The following is a 17,416-nucleotide window of genomic DNA, read 5'->3' as shown; positions in this document are numbered from 1 at the left end:
TACAAAATTATTTTAGATTTGATCGATCTTGGTCCATTTTGTGATGGTGGTAAAATGGATAAATCTTATTCTGTTTCAGTGATATTGTCCTGTCTCCTAATGGAAGACTCTGTCTGCACTGAGCTCCACGTTACCTCTTATTATCTATGTATTTTTTTTTATCTATTATATTTCAGTCCTAACATCATAGTGTTTTTCTTAACTCAAAATGAACATGTGAGCATGTGATTTACATGATTTACTGGGCAGAGCCATAGTAGCACAAAAAGGCCACAAGATGGTGCTGTTCAGCTCTGTGTATATACTGAGTGATGTTGAAATTTAAAATCTTTAAAATGTCAGTTTTTATTTCTTTATGTATATATATATATATATATATATATATATATATACACATACATGTTCTTCACCTCCAATCCTCTGGATCAATTTTGAATCTCACCTTCTAGATTTAACAGAAATTGTTTCATGTTCACAAATATTTGTCTCTTTGACCCTTTTTGACATTAGACCCAAATCTAATTGAATCCAAACACAGTTTCAGTGTGTTCAAGTAAGATTATACTGAATAGCCACAAGGGGGCAACTCCACTAGTTGCAAAAAGAATTCTATTTGAATGCGAGTCTATGGGAAAATGAGCCTCCATCTCATTTTCTATTATCAAGCTTTTTATTAGCGTTAAATCTTCTTCCGCAGTCAAGCCTGTAAAGTATGTTTACAGAGAGGAGAGTGAGTCACACATGTGCGAGTCACAAGCAAGTCTAAAGTCAGTCTTCCAAGAATCAAGCAAACAACATGTAATCAACTTAAAAATTAAACAGAGCCTAAAATCTAAAGAACAACTCATTTTACTCAAAGTCAAGTCTCAAGTTGATTTATTTGAAAACCAATGTATGAATGTCCAGTAAAAGCTAAGAAGGAACATAGTTTTAGGCCTCAGTCTGGCCGCCCTGCATTTACCGGATGCTCTGACGTCTGTCAAAGTGACACCAGGGTTAAATAGTGGGCTTTGCTGCACTCTGACACAGTAATTGCCGTCTTCTTTTTATTAAAAACACTCTTGAACTTTCAGAAACCCTGCATTGGTCTCCTTTAATCCAAATAATTGACTTTTATTTTTAGAAATGGCTCAAATTTCTTCTTCAGCTTGTCTGTAAACTCCCGGAATCACTGTTTGCTGTTATTACTCTTATTTCTGTTGGCTTCATCCTGGCATTCCTCTCTGGCCTTGTTCTTTACCTTAGCTGGAGTCTGTTTTTTGTCTCAAAGTGATTGTTGAGCCAGCGTGTCGTATCACACAGATCACTGACAGTAAAGGGATTTTACATGGCTTATTCGCTATGTTTGTTCAACATGACTGACCGTGGAGTAAGTGAAAGAGTTCTTTTCTTTTCTTTTCTAGTGTAGGATTTAGCAGCATCTATTGGTGACGTTGCAGAATGTCTTTCATCTCACCCTTCAAGGCTGGAGTAGGAACTGTAGTTTACCAGTTCATACCTTTTTCATGCCAAATTGTAATAAGCTATGCACAGATATGGGAAATATTGCTCTTGTTGTAACCAGGGCAAGTTCTCACTTGTTTTACCTTGGAGTTGTTTGGTTGGAGGCAGAAGGTGTTCAGTTTCATTTTCCCCTTCCCTCCTTGTTGTAATCAACATATCAGCCTTTGGACAACACCTCCTGCTCCAGAGAGGCACTCGTCAGACCAGTTTTCAGCCAGAGTTTGGGTTAATGTATTCAGGGGAAGTCCTCGCAGCCAGAGGTTGAATCTTGGGTTTCAGTAAGGGCGTCACAGATGCAGTTTGTTCTACGGGACGGAAGTTACAAAACCAATGCAGGTTCCATTTGAACACATCGCACAGGACAAGCTTCACAGGACAATCTTTAATCACGACAACCACAAGTCAGCTCTGCACAGGTGAGTGCTGCTTTTTAACACTTGAAGTACAAGTTCAGGTCGCCTTTAAATGCTCAGCTCCACTTTATTGTACTTTCATCAATCAACACTTTAGATGAGACATAAGTGATGTTTTTCTTCTTCTCTTTCACTGACGAGGACTTTAAATGTGTTCAATGTTACCTCTTTGTACGTGTGCACGCCGGTCACTCGTGGCATTGTCCGATAAAGATATCGTACAACAACAAATGGTGTATGAAACTTTTCACAGACCTGTGTTCCACTTACAGAAGAGCAAATAACCAAAAATAACCTGCCTGACCACATTTGCCAGGAACACTCAAACAGATAACATTCACTCCCAAGCACCAACAAGCTCACAACCCCGTCTCCACAGCACAATAAAAACCAACATTTCCTCTTCACAATATCACATTTGAACAGTCAAAGAATGACAGGGAATAAAGTCCGACACATGAAAGAACAAACACAGCCCGGGGTGTGGCTCTGACAGGAGGGAGATAAAGTCAGGTACGTCACCTGAGCTGGGTTTCTTTCTATACAACTCGTATACAACTAATAAAACAAAGCAGTTTTGTGTATGTTAGCTTCTGCTTTGGAGTTTGTGGCTGTGCAACTGTTTAAATATAGACTCATTCATGTATAATATAATATATTATTACTCCAGACCTTTAATCACTTATTGTTCCACCTCATCTCTTCTGAAGAACAAACTCTCAGCCAAAAGCTGCTTCCTGTCAATTCCATTTGTAATGTGTTATTTCTGGGACATACATGCTGAATTGGCTCAGACTGACCAAAGGGGGATAAAGATCGAGGGTTAAAATATCTGTATTCTCTGGAGGAAACAACTGTTCATCACTGCTTGATAACAACACACATTTACTGCTTCTCTTAGTAAAGCTGTCAATACACAGAGCATTAAAGCAGTGTTTCTCAATCCTGGTCCCCAGGGACACACCATGTTTTAGATGTTGCCCTGCTCCAACACACCTGATTCAAACTGATTCAGCTCGCTCATAATGGCAGAAAAAACATAAGAACATAATGGCAGGTAAAATAGCTATTAAACATTACATGCTTTACAAACTATATAACTTTTTATAACTATTAAAATAAGTAGCCTACTAATAGTAGTGAGAACAAGAACAGACTTGTTTATGTGACTATTCAAAAAAGGCAATTGCTGCTTTGTTTGTTCCAACACATGTAAAAAATATATATTGTCCAATTCTCTTACACAATTTTCTTTTATGCTGCAAGTTAAATTATTACTTCTATGCAAGAGATCACATGTCTCAGCTTAAGCAGGGATGTTTCAAACACCAACATGTAACACAAAAGACGTGGTTTGAAGTACAAATTTGAAAATAGGCCTAATAAAACTCAAAATGTAATTATTTTTCCGAAACAAATTTACAAAATGCAAAACACTTTTACAAATACCAAAACAAATAAAGTTGATTTGTTTCGCATTTTGTAAATTTGTTTTGGAAAATGTAAAATTGTTTTGTAAAAGTGTTTTGCATTTTGTAAATTTGTTTCGAGTTTTGTAAATTTGTTTCTGTATTTGTAATTTGTTTGTATTTATTAATTTGTTTTGCATTTAAAATTTGTTTCAAAGCCGGTAAATTTGTTTGCATTTGTAAATTTGTTTTCAAGTTTTGTAACGGTTTTCGAAGCTTGTTTCTGTATTTGTAAATTTGTTTCAAGCTTTGTAAATCTGCTCAAGCTTTGTAAATTTGTTTCTGCATTTGTAAATTGTTTTGAAGCTTTGTAAATTTGCTTTAGTTTGGTAAAATTTGTTTTAAGTTTATAAATTTGCTTCCAAGTTTTATAAATTTGTTTCAAGTTTTGTAAATTTGTTTCTGTATTTGTAAATTTGTTTCAAGTTTTGTAATACTGGTGTGCACTTCCAGGCCACCGTACCAATGGGCTCTTACAAAAGTGTAAGTTGAATGTTTTCAATGAAATCAACAAATGAAAAAAACAAGACAAATCTTCTGATCTTATGTATTGTCATCAGGGGGTGACCGGGTCAGTGGAGAATCTGTTGTGGGAAATAAACAGTTCACACATTAACATGATGCAGTCCAGCAGACATAGTGTCAGAGGCCACAGGGAGAATCTGCCCACATACACTAAGCAACACAAACAGCAAATAAAACATCCGGTGTCTGTCATCATTCTGCAGCTGTGAGGCTTCAGCATCTGGACCATGTTCTCCTCTGCTACGCCGTACAAAAACCAGCACTACAATGAGCTGAAGAACAACTGCATCAAGGACAAGACGCTGTTTGAGGATCCAGAATTTCCAGCCACCAATTCATCGCTGTATTTTAGGAAACCTCCTCCTGGTATTGTGGTGTGGAAACGACCAGGGGTGAGTGACTCGTTCGTCATTAACATCCAACAGTCAATGCAATTATTCATAAAGAGAGCGCATTAATTCAAGTGTCCTTGATACATGCAGCTCTCATTTAACATCATATAATAACTTCATAGACCTATAGTATTGGAACAGTGAGGCCAGTTCCTTTATTTTTGCCATAGACTAAAAACATTTGGGTTTGACATTAAAAGATGGTATTTACATCTGGATCAGAGTATCAAGTATTGGAGCAGATAGACATTAAAAGGGATTAAAGTGAATCAGACTTAATATTTAGTTTCAATCACTGCATCCAGCCTGCGACCCACTGACATCACCAAACCTTTGCATTCTTCAGTTTGTTCTGGGCCTTTACTCCCTGCAGTCTCCGCGTTAGCAGGTCAAATGTGTGCTCTATAGGGTTTAAGTGTGAGGATTGACTTGGCCGGTCTAAAACCTTCCACTGAATAAACAATGTGGGCAACGCAACACACTAACCGTCAGTCACATGTTCCAGTACTTTTGCTCACTGAAAAATGTTGTGTTCTGTTTGAAATAGTGCTATCAGATCCAGATGTAAATACCTGGAAGTAAAAGCTGAAATCATCATCTTGTGTCTCATATTTATCCTTCAATGTGTTTTTGCTGTTCCAATACTATTAGAGAGCACTGGTGTGTATAGTTAAGTCTATAAATCACCTACATGTAAAGTCGTGTCACAAACATTTATTGTGGAAGTTTTCAGTCAAGGCCAGTGAAACCCTATTTATAAACCTGTATATTAAGACACTTCTGTGTAATAACTCCCTCCCACTTCTTTTTCTATTGCAGGAAATAAGCACTGATGAACCCCATCTGTTTGTTGAGGGCATCAGCTCCCACGACCTGAACCAGGGAGTTGTGGGAAACTGCTGGTTCGTGGCTGCCTGTTCCTGCCTGGCTTTAAAGCCAAACCTCTGGAAGAAGGTGAGTTTACTTGTGTTGCTGTATGTTTGCTGCTGTAGCTATGGTCTATCTGCAGGTACATCAGCAGAAACAAGCTGACTCAAGGTAGCAGCACAGGAATTTGCCCAAGGGGTTTTCTTACAATTGACAGCAAATTTGAATTCCTTTGTTGAAGTGACTGATGTTTTTTTTGCTGGTGCATGGACTCATATACTGTGACATTTTAATGAAGGGTCTCAATCAAGGGTCTCAAACTCAAATTACATGGAGGCCAATGAGCGTCTGGACTGGTCAAGAGGAGTTAATTCAAGCAAAAAATCACAATAAAACAGAATTAATAACATAACTTGATATTAAGTGACATGAACACATACAGGTAAAAGTGCTTATAAACCTAAGTGAGATTAATACACCAAACCATTCTAGTTTAGTTTAGTTTAGTTTAGTTTAGTTTAGCAGGATTTACATTCTGAAATAAAGCCACAGAGCAGAATATGTATATATCTAATATCCCTCTCTCTCTATATATATATATATATATATATAACATTTTGTTCAATTATCATGGTGTTATAGTGGATTAAATACGCTGCACTTCATTTAGCTGCAAATGTCACTACTATCACAGTGACATGTTTACATTGTCTTTGTTTCCAGGTGATTCCTGACTGGAAGGGGCAGGAATGGGATCCCAAACATCCAGAAAACTATGCGGGAATCTTTCATTTTCAGTTCTGGGTTTTCGGAGAGTGGCTGGATGTGGTGGTGGACGACCGGCTGCCTACAATCAACGGAGAGCTCATCTACTGTCACTCAAAAACCAACAATGAATTCTGGAGCGCTCTGCTAGAAAAGGCCTATGCCAAGTCAGTAATGCATGCATTTACATACATTATATTATACTATACTATACTATATTATATTATATTATATTATATTATATTATATTATATTATATTATACTATACTATACTATACTATACTATATTATATTATATTATATTATATTATATTATACTATACTATACTATACTATATTATATTATATTATATTATATTATATTATATTATATTATATTATACTATACTATACTATATTATATTATATTATATTATATTATATTATATTATATAAGATTTTAGGAATCATGTCATGTCTTCTCAATATGATATTTGCATTTCTGATAACAAAAAAAGGGAAAACCTTTATTTAACGGCTCTATAATCCTCAACATGTTTGAAGTGATGATTGTTATCATTATGGTCTGTATGGTCTGGCAAAGGTTAAACACTTGCTATACTTTTATACGTGCTCAAAACATCAACTTTTTAAATCGTGCTTTATTTTTGTGAATTACAAATCCACAGAATTCCCTCAGTTGTTTGCTTGAATATTACACATTTCCTATTGTCTTATTTTGGTAACACGTGTGGTCTGTGCCCAGACTCTCTGGCTGCTATGAATCCCTGGAGGGGGGAAACACGGGCGACGCAGTGGTGGATTTCAGTGGAGCTGTGGCTGAAGCCATCAGACTGGAGGAGGGAGATTACTACAAAGACCAGCAAAAACAGGAGCAGTTGTTTGAGGATCTTCTGAAGGTTTACGATCGGGGAGGAATCATAAGCTGCTCCATCAAGGTTTGAATCGTCCTGTCGAGGTGTGTGCGTTCTTCTGAAGGCCGTGATGTACTCATCGTTTTTGCAATTTCTTTCAGGCAGAACCTCACGAAATTGAGCACAAGATGGCAAACGGGCTGGTGAAAGGTCACGCGTACTCCGTAACTGCGGTGAAGAAGGTGCGTTTGGGTCACGGGCTTCTGGCCTACTTTAAGAACGAAACTATCCCTCTGATCCGCATGAGGAACCCATGGGGCAAGACTGAGTGGAATGGAGCCTGGAGTGACAGGTGAATTTAGTCTTCCTTGGTCGTTTGTTACTCGCTGGAGAACAGAGGCTGTAGTCTCTGGCAATTGTTGAACCTTCGGGGGCAAAGAGGACAAATCTTCCTGCTGCTTCTTCTATTATGAGCATTCTCCACTTCTGAAAATGCCATTAAATAAAATTCTTCTCAAAGGTCGTAGGTCATTGTAGGAGTGGCTAACAACATTGTCTGTGTCCCTAATCGTGTTGTAAATTAGAGTTTTCCATCTGCTCACGTGTGTGTTTGTCATTCGTCAGCTCTGAGGAATGGTCAAAGGTCGGTGATACAGAGAGAGGAAACCTTGGTATCACAGTGGAGGATGACGGAGAGTTCTGGTCAGTGGTGAAGTTCCTACGATTCCACCTTCCTCTTTCAACGTGCACTGTCGTGACACATGTTCTGTTTTCCTCCTCAGGATGTTTTTCGCCGACTGGTGCAAGTTCTTCACAGAGGCGGACGTTTGCCGTCTCATCAACACTTCAGCCATTAGTATTCATAAGACCTGGAATGAGGTTGTGCACTTTGGGAGCTGGACAAAAAACGCAGATCCGCTGTTGAACCGCTGCGGTGGCTGCGCCAACCACAAGAGCACCTTTCTGCAAAATCCACAGGTACCAGCGCACCTTCTCTTCACATCGTTACCTGAGCTGAAGCTCGTGTCTGTTCACTCACTCATCTGCCTCTTCTTCTTTTGTAGTACTTGTTTGACGTCACAAAGGAGGTCGACGAAGTTCTAATCTCCTTGCAACAGAAGGACATGAAGATCCACAGAAAAGTCGGTCAAGGAGAAAATATAACCGTCGGGTTTGGTGTCTTCAAGGTAATGTGTCCATCACTTGCCTCGTGTCTTAGTAAAGTAATTGAATCACTGTAAGCACCAAGAACCGTGGGACAGGAGAAGATTTGAAGTGTTTGTGAAATGTTGCACAACTAACTGATGAGTTCATTAGAGAGGAAAATGGTGGAGCGTCTGGGTCAAAGGCATTTTTCAGGAATTTGTTTCTTTTGGGGGAAACAGAGTCGTTTCATCAGGTTTTGGCTGCAATTTTGGTCAAAAACTTTGGCAACCAAAAGTTGTTGGAATATTTCCTTTTTTTAACGTCAGACAGACTTAACTTGACAGGTTTATCAGAAACAAAAACAAATCATTTAACAAGTGAATCACATCGTAGAACGCACATACTTTAGTTGATTGTTTCAAGATGAGAAACAGTGGAATCGGACACATCTCAGTGAGTAACAACGTGTAACAGTGTTTCCCAAACTTTATTGTGGGACCCTATTTTTAAAAGTTAAAACCTTTTTGTGCATAAATATAACATTTCTTGACAGGCAGTTGTGTTTAACCTAATATTATTTTGAATAGAAAGTCAAATCCAACCATTTTGATTTCCAGCATCATTTTAAACATGTTCTATTCAATACATAGATACAAAAATCTTTAATACATTTAACACAAAAACACACACATTTACATTATTAATAATAATAATAATAATCGTAATAATATGATAATAATAATACACTAGGTTATATTCATCACATTATTTAATGTATTACATTTAACATTTAATAGTATATAACAGGGGGCGTTAAACATACAGCCCGCGGGCCAGAAACGGCCCACCAGAGGGTCCGATCTGGCCCACAGGATGAATTTCTGAAAATTTGATTGGAAAATAATCCTTATGTGAAATACTATAGTCTCAGTATCTTATGATCTTATAATAATGCACATGTATAAATGGTAAATCAAATCTCGGGAAATGTCCAGTTGTTTCTAATATCTTTTGAACATCAAAGAGTTCTTGTTGTTTGTAGGTTATTATGCTATTATTTTACTGGTCTGGCCCACTTGAGATCAAATTGCACAGTACGTGGCCCCTGAACTAATATGAGTTTGACACCCCTGGTATATAAGCTTGTCTACTGTGTTTTTCAATCTATAGATTGATTGTTGCACCATCGTGATGTTTGTTTTTGTGAGCTATATATCTAAACGAGCACTTTTACTTTGAAATGGTGTGTCATCCTGAATAGTTTTTTTATTGCAACATCATGATGGATTATCAAGATATCATTTGAATTTCAAATCACTTCATCTCAAGATTATACAGATAACTCAGGCAACACAACATTTTATCAGATTGTCACATTCACATTCACATGACACCCTGTGACATCACATTCCTCGCAGAGCAATTTCCTCATCAGGGATCTGGCTAAGTTCAAACACACACTGCACACTCTTGTCATACTGACACAAGTGCTGCCAAAAAGGGGGCAACGTCTGGAGAGCAATAACTGCTGGTGATACGAAGAGCGCGGCCTGTGACTTAAACAAGGGCAGCTGTGTGTGCATGTGGTCTGCTGAACCGCTGCAAGCTTCAAAACATAACCTGAATGAACCCTTGTCATGTAAAGTCACTGCGTCTCAGATGTGACCTCCTCCTCTGTGTGATGGACGACACATGTTGTGTCAAGTGTCAAGTTATCGTCCTTTTAATCTGATCTTGATATAACACTGAAAAAAACACACTTGAATGGAATTTAGTTTTTAAATCTACATTTTGCCACCAGGGGGCAGAAGAACAGATGTGGGCAGCAGACCATATTATCTCTTCTGCAGGCACATCTTATGTTACACATAAGAAATCTGGTGAATCATCTTTTTGTTTATATAATTCTAACACTATTGCAGTGATGCTTGGTAATATTTTAAACCCTATCTCATCCATCATGTTTTGTATCATACAAAACAAAGATAAGAAAAGAAAAGAAAATAAGAAAAATAGCAAATCATGTGAATACAGGTCAGGGTAATCCGTGTACCATTCGTTCATTCATTTTTCAAAATAAAACCAGAAATAAAAAAACGAAAACTTTTTCAATATTCGATTACAAAATCAAAATGAAAAAACAGATAACGACTCGTTTTTCCAAGCGTTTCCCGTTTTATCCAATTTTGATAATAAGTTTGAAATCACTTGTAATGCAAGTTACGTGACCCCGTGACCCGGAAGTGACCAGACAAGAAGAAGAAGACTACCTGTGATCGGGAAGGGAAGCTTAAGCTAGTGTTAGGACAACAAAAAAAACATTTGACATTTATGTTCTTTTTAATGGAAATTTCAAGCACTTCAAACCTTGTAAACACTATATTTAAAATCAAGCATTTTCCAGACTTTCAAGGCTCTGTACGAACCCTGACTTATGCCTCGGGCTGGTCCTGGTAGTCAAGGGTTAGTGTTAGGGCCCAAAACAATAACATTAACATTTCCTGGATTCTTTGTCTTTCTGTAACAATCAGAAAACAACATCATTTGTATGTGAAGAGAAATGAAATGAAAGGTGTGTGTGTTTACATGTGGAGCAGTGACGTCACATTAGCATTAGCAGGTGTAATCTGAACACCTGTGATCGGATCACGGGGATTTTAACAGCAGGTGTGAACAGAGCGTCAACAGAACATCTAAGAAATGTGTGGATCATTTAGGCAGCAGTGACCACATGTTTGTCTCCGCTGTCCTCGTCCTGCTTCTGTCTCCTGATAAACACAAAGTGGAACATTCCAAATATATCCACACAGAGGGGAACAGTGGAATGTACCAAGTCACGGAAAGTAAACCATGGCCTTCACATGAGTGTGGCTTTGTGCAGGAGCAGCTCCATCTGAAATGAATCAATGTTCATGTTCTCATTGAAATGCTGCCACCTGCTGGACGAACACTTCCCCTTCATCAAGCTGCTGAAAGGATCCACTTGTCGTTCTTATCTTAAAAGTATAAACATAGATGATTCATCTCAAAAGTTGTGTGTAAAATGTCACAGTTGTTTACTGTCATGAGACATGAGACTGTTTTTTCTTAATATTATTTCACTTGACAATCACAGTATAAGCACAGTTGAGTTGAATTTGTTTAAAATAGATAAACAATTTGGAGAATTATTTACATGTAGCAGCACAGGATTATGTTTGTGTCAAAAATGTCCAAATATAGACTGTCAAAAAAAGTCATAGTATAGTATGTCGTCTAAAATCATTCAAAAAAGTCATAGTATAGTATGTCGTCCAAAATCATTCAAAAAAGTCATAGTATAGTATGTCGTCCAAAATCAGTCAAAAAAGTCATAGTATAGTATGTCGTCCAAAATCACCAAAAAGTCATAGTATAGTATGTCATGCAAAATTACACTAAAAAGTCATAGTATGGTATGTCGTCTAAAAATCACTTAAAAAGTCATAGTATAGTATGTCAGTCCAAAAATCATTAAAAAGTCATAGTATAGTATAAAAATAAAAAGTCGTAGTATAGTATGTCGCAAAAACATAGTATAAAATCGTCATAGTATAGTAAAATGTCAAAATCATTAAAAGTCATAGTATAGTATGTCAGTCAAAATCAAAATGTCATAGTATAGTATGTCCAAAATCACTTAAAAGTCATAGTATAGTATGTCGCTCTAAAATCACTTAAAAAGTCATAGTATAGTAAAATGTCAAAAAAGTCATGGTATAGTATGTCGTCCAAAATCGGTCAAAAAAGTCATACTATTGTATGTCTTCCAAAATGAGATAAAAAGTAATAGTTTAGTATGTCGCCCAAAATCACTTAAAAAAGTCATAGTATAGTATGTCGTCCAAAATCACTTAAAAAAAGTCATAGTATAGTATGTCACCTGATCATGTGTCAGAGTCTGAGACAGAGTCATAGTATAGTATGTCACCTGATCATGTGTCATGAGACAGAGGCAGAGATGACGACCACATTTTATAATCCTATTTTCAATACTACCAGTCAAAACCTCCTGAATAATTAATGTTCAGAGCAGTTCTGTGGTTGTGGACCAGAGCCTGTCGACTGCTGGACTGGGACAACCCCGCTGTTGTGGAACCTACCTTGCCATCTTTCAGGTTCTAACAACTGCCAAATTTAAAATAATAATGGATGAGAAACTTAAGAAATACAAAGAAATTTACTTTAACATCATCAGCACAAATAGCTCAGTCCATCTGATGATGGCTTGTGTCTCTGAGGTTGTGAGTTCAACTCTTACTGTCAACTAAACTTCTGCACTACTTTCAAACTTCAGACCAAAATAAGAAGTTAAAAATACCAGCAACGTATTCTTCTGTTACTCAGTAAGAATAGCTCCTGCTGGAAGAACAAGGACTTGTATGTCTGAGGTTGTTGGTTCAAATCTTATGATCAACTCAAGTGTTTGAGTTCAGTGTTCAAAGTAAACAGTCAAAAGCTCTAAAAGAAACTGAAGAACTGTGAAGAGCAGGTAGCTCAGTGGACAAGAACGCTGCTGTGAAGTCCTGAAGTCATAGGTTCAGTTCTTGTGAGGAGCAGCTGCTTTTAAAGCTCCACATCCAAACTCAAGATTATAAGCAGACAGCAATCTTAGACGAAGGCGGCTTCAGTGGCGTGGTGGCTTTGTTCCAAACCAACAAGGTTGTGTCTCAACAGTGAGGTGGCAGGTTCACTTCCCAACACTGCAGGTGTTCACTGGAACAGAACCTAACCTCTTGCTCACTGACACAACCACACAGCGCACCACGTGACCAACCCCGAGTGCGTCGTACCCCCCTGGTCAAGCTTCCTGGACTCCACAAGGCAGCACAACAGGTGACCAACCCCAACCCTGAGTGTGTGGGTGGGTGTATCCCCCACCCCACCCCCACCCGAACCCGGTGGTCAGCATGTGTCATCTGGCTAAGTCACACAGAGTGTCACAACAAGCAAGACAGTTGCCTGTGTGGTGGGCGGCCCCACCCCAGGCCAACTGTATAAATCCACATTAAGACAGTTGGTGGTGGCCGAAGGCCACCACCACCTAAGTGTCTTAATGTGGTTACCTTTTGCTGCAAAGTGTAATATAAAGTACTTGACCTTTGACCCCTTCCACTCCTCACTCCCTGCCCTGCCCTCCTCTCACTCCCTGCCCTTCTTTACCTCTTCTCTCCTCACCCCTCACTACCTACCCTGCTCCTCCTCTCCTCTCCCTCCCCTTCTTCACCTCACCTCACCACCTGCCCTGCCCCTGCTCCCCTCACCTGCCCCTCCTCTCCTCCCTTACTACCTGCCCTGCCCCTGCTCCAACCTCACCTGCCCCTCCTCTCCTCACCTTACTACCTCTGCCTTGCCCCTGCTCCGACCTCACCTCTTGCAACCTGCCCCGCCCCTGCAAGGCTGCGGAATGGAACCTGCAAGGCTGCGGAATCGAACCGCTCACCTTGTAACTCACACATTCCTATGGTTGTGAACAAAACCACTGCACCACCAAATCCTGCTGTATTTAGGACTTTCGGTCCCATTTCAATCTTCACTTTGGATGTTGACCTTTAAAATGTCCTGGTCCTCACAAGAACTGAACCTATGACCTCCAGACTTCAAAGCAGCATTCTTGTCCACTGAGCTACCTGCAGGTTCTGTTCTTCAGGTTCTCTTAGAGCTTTTGACTGTTTACTTTGAACGTCGCACTCAAACAGTTCACCATAAGACTTGAACTCATAACCTTTGAGGTACAAGTCTTACTCTTCCAGCACGAGCTATTCTTACTGACCTGCAGAACAACATGTTGCTGGTATTTTTAAATTCTTATGTTGGTTTGAAGTTCTAAAGATGGAGGACGTTCAGTTGATTGCAAGAGTTGAACTAACAACCTCAGCCCTCCAAGACTGCTTCTGATGGTGTGAGCCATTCATGCTGATGATGATTCTCTGACTTACTTGGTGTACTTAACTTTCTCGTCCAGGTCAGAATTTTGAGAATTGAGAACAGTCACTTGGTGGTTATCATAAGACTTGAACCAACAACCTCAGACTAATGGACTAAGCTATTTCTGCAGATGATCAGAGAGTGAATTTCTTGGTGTTCTTGAGTGTTAAACATTCTCAAACATTCTTTCAAACATTAGAATCACTTTAATCAGCTGATCTCCTTCATCAGATCATGAAGTTGTGTTGGCATGTTGTGTGGCCACCAGTGTGAAGCTCAAACAGATAGACAGTTTAATATCCATCCATCCATCCATCCATCATCTACCACTTTATCCTCCACCAGAGGGTCGCGGGGGGTGCCAATCTCAGCTACATCGGGCGATAGGTGGGGCACACCCTGGACAGTTCGTCAGTCCATCGCAGGGCCACACACACAACCATTCACTATCACTGCTGTGGAGCAGTGACGTCACGTTAGCATTAGCAGGTGTAATCTGAACACCTGTGGTCGGATGTGAACAGAGCGTCAACAGAGAATCTAAGACATGTGTGCGTCATTTTGCAGCAGTTACCACACGTTTGTCCACGCGTTAGTTACCGCTGCTGTCTCTGCGTAGAAGAAGCTCCGCCTCCGACAGAGGAAGTGGAACATTCCAAATAGATCGACTCAGAGGGGAGGAGTGGAATGTACCAAGTCATGGAAAGTACACAAAGGCTTTTAAATCAGTGTGTCTTTGTGCAGGAGCAGCTCCACCTGTAATTAATCAGCGTTCATGTCCTCGCTGGACAAATAAAAGAAAAATGGCAGGTGAAATTGTTGTTATTTCAAAATATTTTTGGTAAAACAAAGAAAAAAAAGCCCACCACCAGTGGGAAATGCTGCCACCTGCTGGACTGGAGGTCAAATCTAATCAAAGGGGTCTTTATCGTCATGGTAACTCTTATTTACACTATATACAATATGTACAATATCTGTACAAACACACATATTATGAGTATTAAATACAGAGAATAGCTGTTGTTGAGCTGGGATTGGAATATTAATTTTAGTGGATTTTCGTATCAGTTCATTATCATTTTTGACTGCACACTTATTGTTAAGGTACATTGTTTTGACGATGTCGTAGGTTTTTCTGTAATAATTGGAGCAGGAGGCCCTCGTGCCACATTGAAAAAACAAACAAACTTGGTAAATACCAGATGTTTTGTTTTTTTTCTTGTCCAGGTGGAGCTGAACAGGAAATACCGGATGCACGACATCCTGACACAGCAGAGTGTGGCCACGTCCACCTACATCAACGCTCGGACAGTGTTCATGAGGTGCACGCTGCAGCAAGGCCGCTACGTCATCATCCCCACCACCTTCAAACCTCTGACGCTGGGGGATTACATGATCCGAGTTTTTACTGATGTGGACTCAGGCTGCAGGTACGGCTGTGACAGGATTAACGTTCACACATCTTCCAGTTATCAGGCCTTTTCCTCTCACTTGAGGAAAAGTGAGGACATCGCTTTTCTCCGCCTGTTCAATTTCAGGCCACCGGTGGATGAATAATGTCCAAGAAAAGCACACAAATGAGTGTTTTGGAAAGTGGAGGCTATAAAATATGACTCATAACGGTGATAGTCTGTTCTCATTAAATCACGTAGAAATGACCATCATGCTCCCATTGCTGTTTTTGGCCAAAAAACTTTGTTTTGCAATATTTAGCTTGATTTCTGGCGTTCCAGTAAGTTGAAACTCAGGATCTAGTAACATTTTTCTCACAGGTCGTTTAAGCTATAACGAGTCCAAGCGTACAAGACAGACATAACATCACACTGGCGCTCCTTTCATTTTAACAAGGTCAACCTAATGTGTAGTCTGACCTCAGCATCAATCAGAGTATGGGGTTATATTGTCCTCTCAATCCTCACAGGGAGCTGACGGAGGACAAGCCAAAGGTCAAATGCTGGAGTTCATTCCTCGGATACCCACAAGCTGTGACTCATGTCTACGTCCATGGAGCTGAAGGACTGCAGAATCAGGACAGCGCAGGAGGTGAGGGGCCACGTTGCCCTCCGTCCTTCCTACGACATGTCACCAGTGTGTTTCTACTGTAACATGCAGCATCTTCACACGTTCTCATGCAGGTGCCGACCCTTATGTGATCATAACCTGTGAGGGTCGGTCAGTGAAGTCCACCATCAAGAGGGACACCTTAGAGCCAGAGTTCACCACCAGCGGCATTTTCTACAGGAAGAAACCTAGAAAGCCCATAACTGTGGAGGTAAGATGGCAACCAGCATATCTAATACACATGCATAAGCTTTATATCTTACCGGGGACATAACGCATTCCCATTCTAACCCTAAAACCAGGTCTTAACACTGAAAACGCCATTTAAATAAGTGAGGACCAGCCAAAATGTCCTCACTTTGTATGGTTTATACAACTGTTGGTCCTCATACAGCAGCAAATACAGGAACACACACACACACACAGACACAGACACAAACTTACCCTAACCCTAAAAACTGGTCTTACCTGCTCTTGCTCAGGTGTGGAACAGCAACGCCGTGAAGGACGAGTTCATGGGTCAGGTGATGCTGTCCGGCTCGGTGAAGGACCCCGCCGAGCCTCAGAGGCTCCAGCTGAGGAAGCGAGGCCGGCAGATGGCCGACGAGATGCCCGGTGCCATCAGCCTCAGGATCGTCACCTCGACTCAGCTGACCGCCATGTGACCCCGTCAGACAGACTGAATGTCGCTTCCTGTTCCTTTTTTTGTTTGTTTTCTATTTCTTTTATCTTGATATTTGCAAATCATTCCTCTCATATATACTGTGAGTAATATAGTCTTACTGTATCATGTGTATATTTATAAACTGTTTACCATTGGTATTATTAAGAGAAAATGACTATGCAGTATGTACAACTTGTTTAAATTCATCTTCTCTTCCTGTTCACACATCCATGTTCCGTTCTCATGAATATTGACAATATGCAAAATCATAAATGACCAAAAAAGCAAAAATAATTATAAAAGCCTACAAGCTCATGGCACATATCTGGTTTTCTTCCTCTTTTTATTTCAGTCCAGTTCCCAAACTGCAATATTTTGTTTGATTTTTTTTTTTTTACACTCAAGACACAGCCATGCACAATTCAAAGTTCAAAAAGTCTATTGCTTCAACCACAATTAAAAATAGTTTATCCAAAACCGTAATCCCCCTCGTCAACCATTTGTCCTTTTTCAAAGATGGGGGAAAGGCCTGCTGAGGTATGCCAGATGGATCAGCAGTTTTACAAAGCTAGACAATAATAAGAGTAATAATAATAATAATAATAATAATGATAATAATAATTTAAAAAGTAACATTTTTTGTCTTTGTTCCATTCTCTTGATACACATTAATAGAGGAATTTTCACACCACGTGTACAGGTTTACACATTCAGAAGATAGGAATGTACAGGCGCAACCACAGAAAACAGTGTCTCTTGTCCCAAAATGCACCTTTGTGCTCATAGTTCAGACCTGTACACACACGGGGC

The 17,416-nt window shown here is 39.6% G+C and overlaps 1 protein-coding gene across 1 annotated transcript; it reads left to right on the top strand.

Annotated features, from left to right (window-relative positions):
- Nucleotides 1–1,673: 1,673 nt before the first annotated feature.
- LOC122780086 (calpain-5-like) lies at nt 1,674–16,930 on the top strand. Its single transcript, XM_044042870.1, has 13 exons — nt 1,674–1,919; nt 4,114–4,302; nt 5,122–5,256; nt 5,893–6,101; nt 6,681–6,873; nt 6,951–7,141; nt 7,414–7,491; nt 7,572–7,767; nt 7,854–7,976; nt 15,109–15,311; nt 15,803–15,924; nt 16,017–16,153; nt 16,425–16,930. Exons 2-13 carry the CDS (start codon nt 4,138–4,140, stop codon nt 16,605–16,607), a joined length of 1,935 nt encoding a protein of 644 aa, XP_043898805.1. The 5' UTR covers nt 1,674–1,919; nt 4,114–4,137; the 3' UTR covers nt 16,608–16,930.
- Nucleotides 16,931–17,416: the final 486 nt, after the last annotated feature.

Source organism: Solea senegalensis, linkage group LG13 (assembly GCF_019176455.1).
Source record: "Solea senegalensis isolate Sse05_10M linkage group LG13, IFAPA_SoseM_1, whole genome shotgun sequence".
Classification (NCBI taxonomy): Eukaryota; Metazoa; Chordata; class Actinopteri; order Pleuronectiformes; family Soleidae; genus Solea; species Solea senegalensis.
The sequence above is the reverse complement of the archived record's forward strand: the minus strand, read 5'-3'. Positions and strand labels throughout refer to the sequence as shown.

Excerpts from the sequence above, each read along its gene's own strand:
- LOC122780086 (XM_044042870.1), top strand. The coding sequence starts at position 4,138 with ATGTTCTCCTCTGCTACGCCGTACAAAAACCAGCACTACAATGAGCTG. Across the intron at positions 6,874-6,950 it reads TCATAAGCTGCTCCATCAAG|GCAGAACCTCACGAAATTGA; the intron begins GTTTGAATCGTC and ends AATTTCTTTCAG. Across the intron at positions 7,977-15,108 it reads TCGGGTTTGGTGTCTTCAAG|GTGGAGCTGAACAGGAAATA; the intron begins GTAATGTGTCCA and ends TTTCTTGTCCAG.